Raw genomic sequence first — 13472 nt, 5'->3', positions numbered from 1 at the left:
AAATATCATAAAAATGTTTCACTCTGCTTTATTTCGATAAACATGCACTGGAATCTGGGCCGCACGGTGGTCGAGTGGTTAGCATGTTGGCCAACACAGTAACAGTCTGGAGATCGGGTTCGATTCCCCCTTGGGCATTTCTGTGTGGAGTTTGCATATTCTCCCCGTGTGCGCGTGGGTTTTTTCCGGGTACTCCGGTTTCCTCCCACATTCCAAAAACATGCATGTTAGGTTAATTGGTGACTCTAAATTGTCCATAGGTATGAATGTGAGTGTGAATGGTTGTTTGTCTATATGTGCCCTGCGATTGGCTGGCGACCAGTCCAGGGTGTACTCCGCCTGTCGCCTGAAGTCAGCTGGGATAGGCTCCAGCATGCACCTGCGACCCTAATGAGGATCAGCGGTATAGAAAATGGATGGATGGATGGCACTGGAATCTGCCCTGTTGGCACTTGCAAATGTATGACCAGATAAAAGTACGCAATCCGTCTTGTGTTGACGTTCACTTTATTCTTAGAATCGAGAGAATGAAAAATAGTCCGTAAAATGTGTAGTCAATTGTCGACGGATTGCCGCAGGCTAATCCTATCTACGCCAGCGTGTGTGATCGTTCACTTTTAAATCTCATTCCACTTTCTAATTGTTAATTGTGTTACGTTGAACTAAAAATATATTATTGAACAATTCATTTCCCGAGTGTGAAATAGTACAAAATGTTGTACTTGTGTACTAGTAACATAGTACTATTGGACTAAATATGTCAGGTAACAAACGGAGGCTCGACATTTTAGACTAGTTGCCATTAAATTTACAGTTTTGCAATGTTCCCGTCTCATGTTCTGCTGGTTGTTAAAAAAAGTTAACAAATAAATAAGTCATAAAAATTGTTGACATTTGTCTCCAATTTCAGCACATCAGGCAACAATCCAGCATCTGTTGCAACTTCGAGGCACGACTTGCAATGACTTGCTCTATGGGGAGCTGTGAAGACGACTGTTCTGCAACATGGACCGACTGGAGGCAAAGACCTTAACTTAGTTGGAAAATGTTCAATGATCAGCTCGGTCTGCATGATTTTTGAGCGCAAACATCACGGGAGCTGTTGACAGCTGACACACGATCCAGGATATTTATACTGTGTGCATAAGTCAAATCACATTCATCAGGTTTAATTTACCGTTGAACAAAAACGACGCGCTCAGGCCGTCCATATTAGCACTGTAGCTCACATAGCTATGCAAGCCTTGCTTATGTTTGTGTCTTCCTGTTGCGCTTCCTGTTGCGACATATGGCATCTATTTCATCGGACAAGTGGAGAGTGTACAGTCGTCCGCCGCCACACTGTGGTTCGAACATCGCGCCCTCACTCTATTGCGGTTTTTCAAACATTAATTGTTTTGTGATTGAAACATCCATCCATCCATCCATTTTCTATACCGCTTCTTCCTCATTAGGGTCGCGGGGGCATGCTGGAGCCTATTGAAACATATATGTATATATTTTTACCAATAGTAAAACATATATTTATTTATTTGTATTATTTATTTGTATTAATGTCTCTTCTGTTTTTGTTGCTTAATTTATTGGTATATATGTTTATGTGTTTATGTTTCTTATAATAAGATTTTCATTGCATGGTATAACTGCTGTTTTACCATGCACATGACAATAAAACTCTCTTGAATCTTGAAACTTGAATATATATATATATATATATATATATATATGCATATTTAAGCAAATTGTACATATTGATAGCCCAAATAAAACATTTTCAAGCATAAAAATGGCTAAATGAACAAAAATGCACATATAAGGCATCCAAAAGATGTGATATGAAGTGTAATTGACTGCATATGTTCTCTGCTTGTTAATAAAGCAATTGAAGTGCATGGTGAGTCTCTCCTTAACCACAAACAGCGACAGCAGAGTAGCATTCTGCACTGGTTGATGACACTGATGAGACAAAAGCCACCAGGCAGTACACTGTCAATGCTAACCTATAAGTTTATATTGTCTTATTTATGTCTAAGAAGGCTTATTTCCTATTATTATGCCAACTATAATGCGTAATACAAGTGTAAAGGTGACCACAGGGGTGTTATTTCATGTCTAGAGGGATTTAGAAGGTCATGAGCAGGTTTTCTATGCTCTACAAAAATATTCAATTTATTAATATTGAATCCTACTTTGCGAGAATTAAGTCAGATGAGGGAGGACACCGGGTCGATACTCTGTCATTTTTGAGGACTTTTGCGTGCAAGCCAGGCAGCGGAGTACGCTGATGCATGTGATGGAGTGTTGTCCTGCATAAAGATCATTGCTTTCCTGAACTTCTCCCTGTTCCACTGCTTGATGATCGTACTGTATTTTCCAGAAATCGGCAGTAGGTTTGAGAGTTTCTTTTAAATCCATTTTCAACCGAAAAGGATTAAACTAGCTCATCTTACATGACACCGGTCGTGTTGGGTGTTGTTTCGACATTAGCTGATGCCTGTGCCAAAAATGCACACCACATTGTTATAATTATCACAGCAAATCCAGCAGCAAAGCAGAACAAAGGGCGTGTGTAAAAAAATTTGCTGTACTTTAAGCGCACATATTCCGCTGTTTCAAGATCGTGTATGTCACTGCTTCAAAATTACATTTTTTTGAAACCAAAAAATATAAGACAAACACCACTGGCTAGCATTTGTTGCTATTAGCGGTTTTAAAGAGCAAATTAAAAAAATATCTATATTATTCACAATTAGAAATCAAATTTAACAAACAAATTGTCGCTCAAACCCAAATAAGATGATTGGTGTTCGTGGCTGTCACCCACGGCTGTCTCGTACACACATACACGCCTGTAGTGTGTGCAAATACACAAAAGCAGGCCCGTATTATACCTGCAGCACTTCCGAAAGTTAGCGCCCTCTGAGCAGCTGTATAACTGTGGCAAACATCACTTCAAGCGCATACATTCCGCACTGTTAGAGCAGAATTTGACCATTGATACACAATTGTGGCAAATTCTGACTACCATTACAATGGTTGCATGCAAGAGTCGTGTATTAATTGAGGAAAGTTATGCAACGTTACTTGCACAATATCACCTTCAAGCACTTGTTGCAGGTGGCTGAGAACCAAACTTTTAAGTGTTTCGGCCTGAGCTTTTTGGCTAGATGCTCACTGCTATCTGTGTATGTGAAACACTAACGTCAAAAGACAAGCGTACGTTTGTCAACGATATTTGAATCTGTGGTCACCATACCTCATTTTTGCCATATTTCAGCACGGACCAATAGTTACTTAGTTTTTCGTCTGCTTACTGCCGTTTATGTTGGCACCGAGTTTTGGTACGCATCCCTAGACACCAGCTCATATGAGCACCCTCCACCACCTTGCTGGCACCTGACTCCAAGTGGCATATCCATTAGTGACATCCAGACACAGGCCCATCCGTCAAGAATCACTCACATGGTGGTCACGTTTGTGGCTTACTGACCTTGGTCATGTCTTTCTACTGCACTACACATCTTGTGTCATCTGGACACAACTCTGGAATATGTAGGTAGTGGAGAAAAATTGGCTCTTGAGCGCTGTTTTTTTTTTTTGCTACTCTGTTGAATATTTGCAACAAAAACATTTAATTATCTCATTCGATATACATCTGCATCCATCTGGATGGATCTTTTACCGTTTTTAAATTGTCTTCATGTCTTTTTTGTCTCATTTCACTCGAGGTAATGAAACCGTCAATCACATTAGTCCACACCCTTCCTCATTAAATAGGTGCATATCACCTAAAAGTGGTTCAATAGACTAACCCTTCATGATTTTATTGCATTACCAGCCTGCAGTGTTGACAAAGTCACTTCAAGGAAAACTGCACTTTTTTAAACATTTTGCCCATCATCCACAATCATGCGGATTCATTATTACCCGCCTCTTTTTTTTTAACTGTTTTTATATCTTTAGAATTCACAGAAAAGAGAAAAGACGTGTGTTCATGTCCCACATAAGGATTGTGGATGATGGGCAAAACAAAAGTACAGTTTTCCTTGAACATAGATTTGTTTGAAATCTGACAAACTATAAGACAGGGGTCTCAAACGCGCGGCCCGCGGGCCATTTGTGGCCCACCAAACCGTATCTTGCGGCCAGCGACTGGACATCAAAGAGTAGTGTAACTGCAGCCCACCACATCCGGCCAAGCTCAGTGTTACTTCCATACTTACAGGGGCAAGTAAACACCAACACTGCACTAACAGTGGTGTTATCACATGGACCCTTTAGCGTCATTGTGGGCCATGTATTGTGAATTGTATCGTATCGTGAGGTACCCTGAGATTCCCAGCGCTACTCCCAACTGGCCCCCAGTGAAATTGAGTTTGAGACCCCTGCTGTAAGACAATGTGGCCGTCCACCTTTCAAATACATTTGTTCATGCAATAATTTAGCCCACATGCACGTGTTCCTTGCTTTCATTTTGTTTTGCGCTTGAACAAACCAGCAGCAGTGCTCATTTTGTTGCTATGTATTTTATGTTTGTGCTCTCAACCATGTGATCGGGGTGTGAAGTCACACAAACTAATGAAGTCAATGCTGCACACTTATAAGATCATATCTGACACTGTATGTGCAACAAGGCAACTCTTTCTTCTCCACCATACTTGTGGTTGGGTAACGCTTAAACCACAGATGCAGGAAAATAAGCAGACAATACAAAAAGAATCGAATGACCCCCATCTGCCCTCATCTTTGCTCGGAGGGTGAGCTGCAGGATGAGGGGAGTCTCGCTTCCCATAACCTCTGAGCCTGACCATGAAGCATCTTCAGGTTGTGACAAGGGAGATTCCTCCTTTACGCACAAAGAGAACAACTCATGATCATAAATATTTGCGCTGTCGGAAAAAGACAGCAGTCACGGGTGCATTCGTCTGTTTGTAAGGCGCCTCGGGCCAGAAAGTTTCATTTGTCACAAGCAACGTCATTGTCCATGTTGAAATGAAGTCACATGAATTATAATGCATACGTTTAGTCATCTCACACTTGCTATTTTAGAAGCTGTATTTAATAGTATACATGTTAAAACAAGCAATAGATGTTGGAGCATCGAACGCAACAGTAGCCGTGCTTGTGTTAAATTAGACAAAGTGGATTTTTGGATGACATATCTTGCCATCATATCATATGGGCTTTAAAATGAGAAACGATCTACCACAGCAAACAGCTTTCTTATGAAAGAAGGATGAAATGAGTTTGACAGCTTACCACAAGGTTCCATTTCTGGATGCAGGCTGCCCCAGAGCCCTGGATGACGCTGTCCAGCACCTGGACATCCCTGCTGGGGTAGTTGGAGCAGCTCCTGCGGCCTTGTCGGATCTCCTCCTCGATGTCTCCAAACTTGAAGGCACATAGTGCAGACTTTCTGTCCCCCTTGGAGAACACTCCAAAGAGATAGGGCTCTGAGCCTTGAGCCTCCTCCGTGTGGATGTCAGCCGTGTAAACGGACAAGAGGCGGTTATAAATGTCCCCGTTATATCCACACTGGAGCGGCATCTGGATGTAAGACTCCGTGAGCTTCCTGCTTTCCGGCCCGGTGGGCTTTCGGCTGTTGGTGTCCAAACAGATCCTGGCGAGGAGGCTGTTGGGTTGGCTCTCCTTGTGGCCCATTTTGGCATCATTATTGAAGGCAATGTAGGAGTAGGTCTTGTGGATGAAAGCATGCACAAAGTTGAGCTTGTTTTTGGTCTTTGCCTCTTGCTTAATCTTGAATACATTATCCTCAGAGGGGTTGATGTCATAGGTGAAAAGTCTGGATAAATCCTGGATGTTCAAGGAGCGGATGGCGATTTCTGGGGTGTTCTCAAAGCGCAGGTCTTCCTTGCTGTGATTTTTGGGGAAAAACTGTGTTCCAGCCCCTGTGTATGTGGCTCCCACAAGCAGCCGGGTGTTGCCCCCGTGGCCCCTCAAGATAAGCCCCACAGTGGAGGCGTTGGGGTGATTGGCAGCGATGTTGAGCATACTGGGGAAGACAGTCTTCTCCCCATGGGGTGGGAACTCCACGGCTATCTCGGAGATATTGCCCATTCTCCTGAGCTCACAGAAGCCCTGGTACACGGAGCCGCACACCACCACTACCTTCTGCTCGTGGTCCAGCTCCAGGAGCTTGTTGTGGTTGTCGGTGAGAGACTTGGGATGCTCGCACGGAGCCTGTGGAAGCTGTGGCGCATGGCACAACAGGTTGTCCTCCACCGGCCCGGTCCTCTTCTCCGCCTCAACGCTCAGTGTCCCGTTCAGCTGGTAGATGCTGTTGACGGTAGCCAGGTAGATCTTTCTCGACGCTGCGTCCACCACGAAATTATTGGTGTGGTTTGGAGACGAGAACGTATGCTGGATGCGCAGCGCACTGGCGCTCAGGCGCGCCTCCAAAGCGAGCACGCCGAGGAGCATAAGAGCTATCTCCATCGGAGGAGGCATTTTTCCTTCTGGCTGGCTTGCGCGTGTTCTGGGCCGAGGGTTGCATTGAGTAAAGACAAAATTGCGTGTTTGTTCCTAGGGCGACAATCCGGGAGGAAAGGCTGTTTCCTGCTTCACGCCTAAACCCAGAGTGACGCGATAAGGCGAGTCGTGCTTCCTTTTTTTTTGCAGGCTGCCTGGTCTGTCCCTCTCTCTGCCCCCTGTGCGCCTCTGCACACTCTCAAAGTGCAGCAAGCACGTTTATGAGCCTATCTGAAACAAGTACTGTATTAGAAGCCAACTTTCTCGACATGCACAAGGAACTTACTTTGAGTTATCGCGGATAAATAAAGATGGCACGGTATAAGACATCACTATTTCATATCACGTCTCAGTTTGAAATCCCAATTATGCTATAAAACAAGCATATGATCACTCGTATTCTCCTAAATCATATGTGTGACTGATCTCATCCTGCCTTGTGAAGTTGTGATGGCCATCCTTTGAAGACAGTCACTTGGTGGGTCCTGCTTGGTTTCGCTCATCTAGAGGTTAATGACAGGTCACCATCCCACCTCTTCAGCTCAGCTCAGCTCTTCAGTCCCTCGGCTCTCAGATTAGTTCTGCAGATCCGGTGCGTTCTTTCTTGGGCACGTAAGACACAGTAAGCACCGTGAAACTGCAACCAGATGGGCACACCAGCACACCTTTCCATTTTTTTTCATTCATTCGCCCGACGTTTCTATTTTTTTCTCTCTCTAGATTGTTCTACCTTCATAAATATTCAAGCACAACACATGCGCTCCCACTCAACAATGTGAGGATATGGTTGTGGGTTTTATTTATTTATTTATTTTTGTCTCTGGATGGCTGCTCGCACATTAGAATGGAAATTAATGTGAAGAAGACTCATCCTGGAATAAATGCAATACTTAAAGTTGATGCAAATGGTTCCTGTGGAGTCCCCTTAAGCACACAGAGCAGATACGCTCTCCATTTGGGTAATTGCACATCAAACGTGGCAGTTTAGAGAAGTACCGTGATAAAGTGCAACATAATGAGCGTCAAGAGCTCAGCCCACTGATAGTTGCGTTGTGTGGCGTTCATGAGGTCGTGCAGGGATGTGGGTCAGAGCTGTCAGCAGATGTCACCTGGCTTCCGCTCACTGTATCCATCACATGCATACATAGACCTGCTTTGACGCTACAAGACAGTGGTTAAAAACAAGGACTTCCACACCAACCTGTTTCCTTCGTGATAAGGACAGACGCCCCCACAACACCTCAATGATAACAAACCACCACGCACGTCTATTCCACAGCCTTCCACGCCCGTGTAACTGCAGCACCCTATAAGGCGTAAGAGCGCAATCTAGTGGCCGCAAGATGAACAACCGGCCCATTCATATCCTTGAACCCATTTGGTCGACAAACAGGATGTGTCATAGCAAGCAAGCCCCCTTAAACAAAAAAAGAGGAGCACATGAGTTAGGAATGCATTTTATTTATTCCACACTTGGAAAAAGCATATCAGAAGGCACTGGAGTGGTTTATTACATAAACCAACATCAAGGTCAAGCTGAGGTCAAATATCAACTCACTCTCCAACTAGTTTTCTGCAACCAAAATGGCAAAAGTGAAACATCTGAATAATTCAATTGAGAGGAATCAAGTTGCCCTTTTGATTAATGTGAGTGTAATGTGAGCGATCTGCACTCCTCCCTTTGAGGACGATTGTCGCAAGAGTCATGAACTCTGGCGTCGCTATCAAAAGGCCTGACCTATATGATATCTAATTGAGTGCTAAAGTGCAGCTATACAGTTCATCAGCATGTCAGCGTGGAATACAGGGCGGCCTATTTTCCGCACTGGGTCATCTTGACATGTCCTTGACAAGATCACAAAGTGGTGTGCTGAGGAACTGGACTCGGGAAGGCAGAGTTCACGAGACACAAGACTGAGGGTGCAGACTGCGATTTATATCTAAAATGTTAAAGCTGATCCCCTCCCTTAGTAAAGATGCCTCTCCAATAAAATAAAATATCAACATTCTTGACAGACCTGCTGGTTAACCCCAGCCACCCCTCAGGCATGCCTGGGTAGACTCAGGTTTGGCACTGGGTGATTTCACCATAAGCAAAGAGGGATAAGCGCAGAGATAATAAGCCGGGGGCGAGTGTGTGATGAAAAGGACAACCTCACAAATGGACAGAGTGCATGTAACTGGAGTGGCAGTGGAAACAATGTGCACTGTGGATATAAAGCAGCAGGCCCTGGTCCATCTGAGATGGTCTCAGGTCAACATGGCTGAGGGAGGTGATTATCAGAGAAAATTGGGTTTACTTGGACAATTGACTTTTATCATTGTATTTAAAAACACATGTGGCTCACGTGTCATTTGTCTTCATTTCATAGATGTGTGCTGCAAATATTGCAAATATTTGAGAATGACCAGATGTTCTGTTCATATGCACTGCTCCTCTACTCAGTCTTACACACACTTAAGTTCAAATTCATAAAGTCGCATGTTATCAGTGTAACTTCAAAATGAAATCATTAAAATCATATGATGCAATTAGAAATGGTGAGAACAATGTCGTCAACATGACAACCAAAGGTTCAGTCTAATCTTTCTAACTGTTTCGCCCTGGTCAGTGTTGGGCAAATTACTTTATGAAAGTAATTAGTTATCGTCACTTTCTCAAAAAAGTAATTGCTCCTTCACAAATGTTACCAGGGAAAGTAATTATTGCGTTACTTTTTTGAAAAACCTTCCAACATGTAAATTAGTTCGAATTGACTGGAAAACAGTAATGGCATTAGCAACACTGTTATTTCTAATTCAATGACTCCCAACACTGGTCCTGACACATCTGCTCACAGCAAAAAAGCAGAGCAACTCTCGTTTGAGGTTTTGGTTGAAATCTACCAGTTAGAGGTGTGTTCTGCAAGGCAATCCATCAAACGATCACATTTGTTTGATGTGAGTTGCAAAACCAGTTTCCTGACTAAACTCCTCTTGAGGTGGCACGAGGAGCGTGATGCTACATGGTACTGAATAAAATAACATTGAAAAAGAAAATATTAATTAGAAATAATATTATAACTGATTTAACTTGAAAACAGATATCAATACAACAGTTCATTTAAAAAAATGTAAACAGTCTCGTCTTTCCTAGCTGAGAATCATGTGTGTTCACAAGTTGCTTTCTTCCTCTCTGTATCGATTCCAGGCGACGTCCCAAATGAACTCAGCCCAATTTGCAGTGCCGACCACATAGCCATCTTAACGGCTCTCTTGTAAAACTTCGGCCATGACACAAGCTACGCTTTCATCACCTGGCGTGAGCAAAGGAGCACATGCTGGTTCAAGTGTGGTCATCCTGGGGGCTGGAGGGCGCGCTGCGTGTAACTCGAGAGAGCGTCCCAGTTTTTCCACAAGAAGGCCATCAGGATGATGAGGAGGAGGGTGGAGAATGAGCGCGAGCGTGTCTTCATCAGAGGGACCACACAGTTGGCCACAGTTGACACAAAAACCAGAAGGACAGCCATAAGGGCCAGCAGCACATTGATCAGTTTTCCCAGGAGCATCCTGGCCGTGGCATTTTCCAGCCCCTCCAACTGGACCACCTGCTGTTGCTGCTGATGGAGCTCCATCTTGGAAATTCTGGTCTGACACACCTCCAAAGCTTCCTGTATAAGACAATGAAAAATAAGTCAGAAAAAAAAAATCTTTAGGCTTCACCGTACACATCAGTGACAGCTCAACCTTGAACACACTGTGCCCAACAAAGATCTCTAGCACCCCCTGCTGCCAAATAAAGGAAGTGCAGCCAAGGAGAAACTGGCTGAAGGTGAAACCCTCAAAGAAATGTGAGTCATTTAGAAAAAAATGCTTCTGTTATTAATAAACAGACAATTTGGTAGAATGACAGGATTCTTGGTGTCATCTTCCTGTTTAGAGTGTCAACATGCCTGATGAGATAATGCCTGGAACTTCAAGATTAACTTGACACCATGATGTCTTGTCAGAGTCGCCTGTATACATTTGCTGCTCTTTGAAGCAAACTTCACAATGTGAGAATGGTAATAACAACAGATCAACTTACTGTGGTAAAATAATCATTAAAGGAATGAACACACATCACTAAATTAAATACAACGACAATGGCATAAGGACCATGACAGATGTCCATCTGTACGGCTAAATTCACATTTTTGTTGCTCTAATTTCTTACTCACCCATGATCCAACTATGTTCTGTTCTATTTTATTTGTCATTGTTATGTCTAATCACTACTACACTTATCACTAACTCTTCATTTTTGTGAGTTCATTGTCAGTATTCACCCATTATCAACTATGTTGTCTGTTTCATACATATTATTGATGATGATTGTCATATGAGGTAGTTGGTGACAAGAAATTTGACTTCTATTTTACCACATTATTACATTACCTTATCATTTTCCTAAGTATTCCACCAGAAGAGAGTGCATTTGGAATACAGGAAGTGAACACATGCATTGCAATTGATGTAAAACGGACAGGGGTAGGATTAAAAAAGCTTTGCTTCTTCCTGCTCCTTTTGGACATGCGGAACTGTGACTTGTAAGATGTGACGTCATTAATTCTGCTAGTTTTGGTCAGCCTATCCAAGCAATAGAACTTGTGCTTAAGAACTTCAACCTGACAAGACAAACCTGAATGTCTCGTGCTCGCTCATACGATTGGTAGGCTATTTTCTCCTCCATGCTGGCCAGCTCCTGTTTGAGGTTCAGTATCTCATTCTGATGAAGCTCTGTCAGGTCGTTGAGCTGCTCCTCCAAGCGTTCACACCTGAACACACACCCATACCCACGGAAAAACACACGTGCGTTAGAGGCATAATGAGCTTAGACAAAGAAGTGCACGCAGAAGTCAGTCGAAACAGACCCTGCCGCCATCTGACCCGAAGGCACCAGACTGAAATGGCGACAAGATTAGGACATGCAAACTCATCTCCTGATCCAAGCAGCCAATCACAGCATCTACACAAGTAACGCACTAATGGGAATGACTCACCTGGAAAAATAGCTAGGATCCATAAAGATATGAAAAACAAATAGTATCCAACTAGCACGTTTGAGGGAATTTCCTTCACAAAAGTCAAGCATAAGCATATGTTAATATCTCAAAAATGTTGTTGTATGTAACAAGACACCGTATGTTCCTTTGAAACTGAATTCTTTGGGTTCTGTGACATGACTGGTTCATGTTTTGTATGTAAAATGACTCGGGGTGTAGCTGTACATGTATTTGTGATCTGATTTTTCAGTACGGTACAGAGACATACAAACTGAGTGAAGGACAAGAAGTGTTACTAACCATAGTCACACTTTTACTCCATTATCAACCTTTCATATTATGTCCTTCCTGACAAAACCCGGGCTGTGACCAAACCAATGCCCTCTGCCATTAAAGGCAGAAGCATGTACCATTATGCCAACAGGGATGCTGTACTTCAGGAAATAAGGAACTTTAGTTCCTAACAAATAACAACTCAGACTGTTCCCGTTGCACTTTTTTTTCTTTTTTTTTTTTAAAACCAAATTGTGCTTATGGTGTACCGTCACAGCCATAAAAATGACTAACTCATAAGATTACATTACTTTACACACAATACATAAGATAAAATACTTTTCCTATCCTCATGAACAAAAATGTTAAACATTCATTTGGTATTTGAACTACTTAACAACATGCTATATGAATGACTGTGGATTTTATTTTGGTTGCATGACTGGCACGGAAACACAGCTGTCGTGGCAGAGAGCTTCCATTGTAATTGACTTAAAGCTACAACACAGGCTGCAAACGGCACGTGCACTCACGAAGCACATGTCTATGTTTGTGTAGCTTTGCAATCTACAGAGAACTGTATGTTATACTCAGTATTGAATACTTCACTGTAGACTGACTTTTTACACATTACAAGTTTCATTGATCAATACAATTCTTTTGAATATTTGAGAAAATATCCTCAAAATATCCCTTCTGTCTTGGGATATTTATGTTCCCTCGTCTGTGAAATTCCTCTTCATTTTTGCACCACCTTATCAGAACATTCTGGAGGAATATGAGTTTTTAAGGGCCACAGACAGACCACAACAAAAAAACGAGGCTGTACAGATAGGTTAAAATATGCAGACCTGAAAACAAAGGCTGAAGTAATATATGGCAGCTTCTGTCCGTTTCTCTAAAATTGATTAACGTTTTTAAAGAAAATTAAGGAGCCCGTGTTTATAAGACATATAATCATCTTTTTACACGCTTGCCATTAGGAGATTTGAGAGTGAGCCGGAGAAGCAGGGAGGAGATGAGATGAAGGTCAAGGTTTGTGCATGTGCAAACAAGTTATACTGAACACAAGCATACTCGGTGTTGCCTGTGATGATAAATCACAACACATCTATGATTTATCAGCATACAGTTGGGAGTTTCACCAGATTAACGCCGACATTTTCCACAGAACCTCTCACTTTCAGAGATTTGCTGCATTGTGCTACATCTGTGGCTCTCAATTATGTTCTGTCATGCCACCGTGAATTGAAATACAACTGAGATAACCTGATAATATTTATCTGCACAAACCACTGTAGGAGATGCTGGCATCAGCATTCTGCACACAATCACTTGATTATCAGAAAAAAAAATACAATAAACTGAGATAACATCCGCAACAACTGAAAACAATTTCCAAGTTAAGTTTATTAACTATTTTTTTAACATTTAAACAAGACTCAGTCTATGTGATTCTCAAAACAGAGAAAAAAAAGTGCAAATGTTTCAGACATGGGGCTTTCCTCATTTCCTACCGTATACACAGTAAAGCCATAGCGCTATGTACTGTATGTATGCTTTGTATGCATATCTCCTGGTCTTTTTATTCCGGTTATCATCACTTGTTTTCCTTGCCTCTGACATCTGCTTGTTTTTTTTCTTTTCTTTTCTTTTCTGTCAGAAACTTCTCCATCGCTTTCCCCC

General features: G+C 42.4%; 2 protein-coding genes across 5 annotated transcripts in view; both read right to left on the bottom strand.

The window, feature by feature from the left end:
* Positions 1–7125, bottom strand: part of plxnd1 (plexin D1) — an 81930-nt gene extending 74805 nt beyond the window's left edge. The window contains exon 1 of the mRNA XM_054783065.1: positions 5260–7125. Within this exon, the coding sequence (XP_054639040.1) occupies positions 5260–6468 (1209 nt within the window). The 5' untranslated portion in view covers positions 6469–7125. The remainder of the gene's footprint in view (positions 1–5259) is intronic.
* Positions 7126–7930: 805 nt separating this feature from the next.
* Positions 7931–13472, bottom strand: part of tmcc1a (transmembrane and coiled-coil domain family 1a) — a 56152-nt gene continuing 50610 nt past the window's right edge. For all 4 annotated transcript variants that reach the window (XM_054767733.1, XM_054767756.1, XM_054767741.1 and 1 more), the window contains 2 exons: positions 11150–11285; positions 7931–10139 (listed from right to left, as the gene is read on the bottom strand). In XM_054767733.1, the coding sequence (XP_054623708.1) occupies positions 9825–10139; positions 11150–11285 (451 nt within the window). In that variant the 3' untranslated portion in view covers positions 7931–9824. The remainder of the gene's footprint in view (positions 10140–11149; positions 11286–13472) is intronic.

Source organism: Dunckerocampus dactyliophorus, chromosome 1 (assembly GCF_027744805.1).
Source record: "Dunckerocampus dactyliophorus isolate RoL2022-P2 chromosome 1, RoL_Ddac_1.1, whole genome shotgun sequence".
Taxonomy (NCBI): Eukaryota; Metazoa; Chordata; class Actinopteri; order Syngnathiformes; family Syngnathidae; genus Dunckerocampus; species Dunckerocampus dactyliophorus.
Note: the sequence above shows the minus strand (reverse complement) of the source record. Positions and strands in the feature narration are given on the sequence as shown.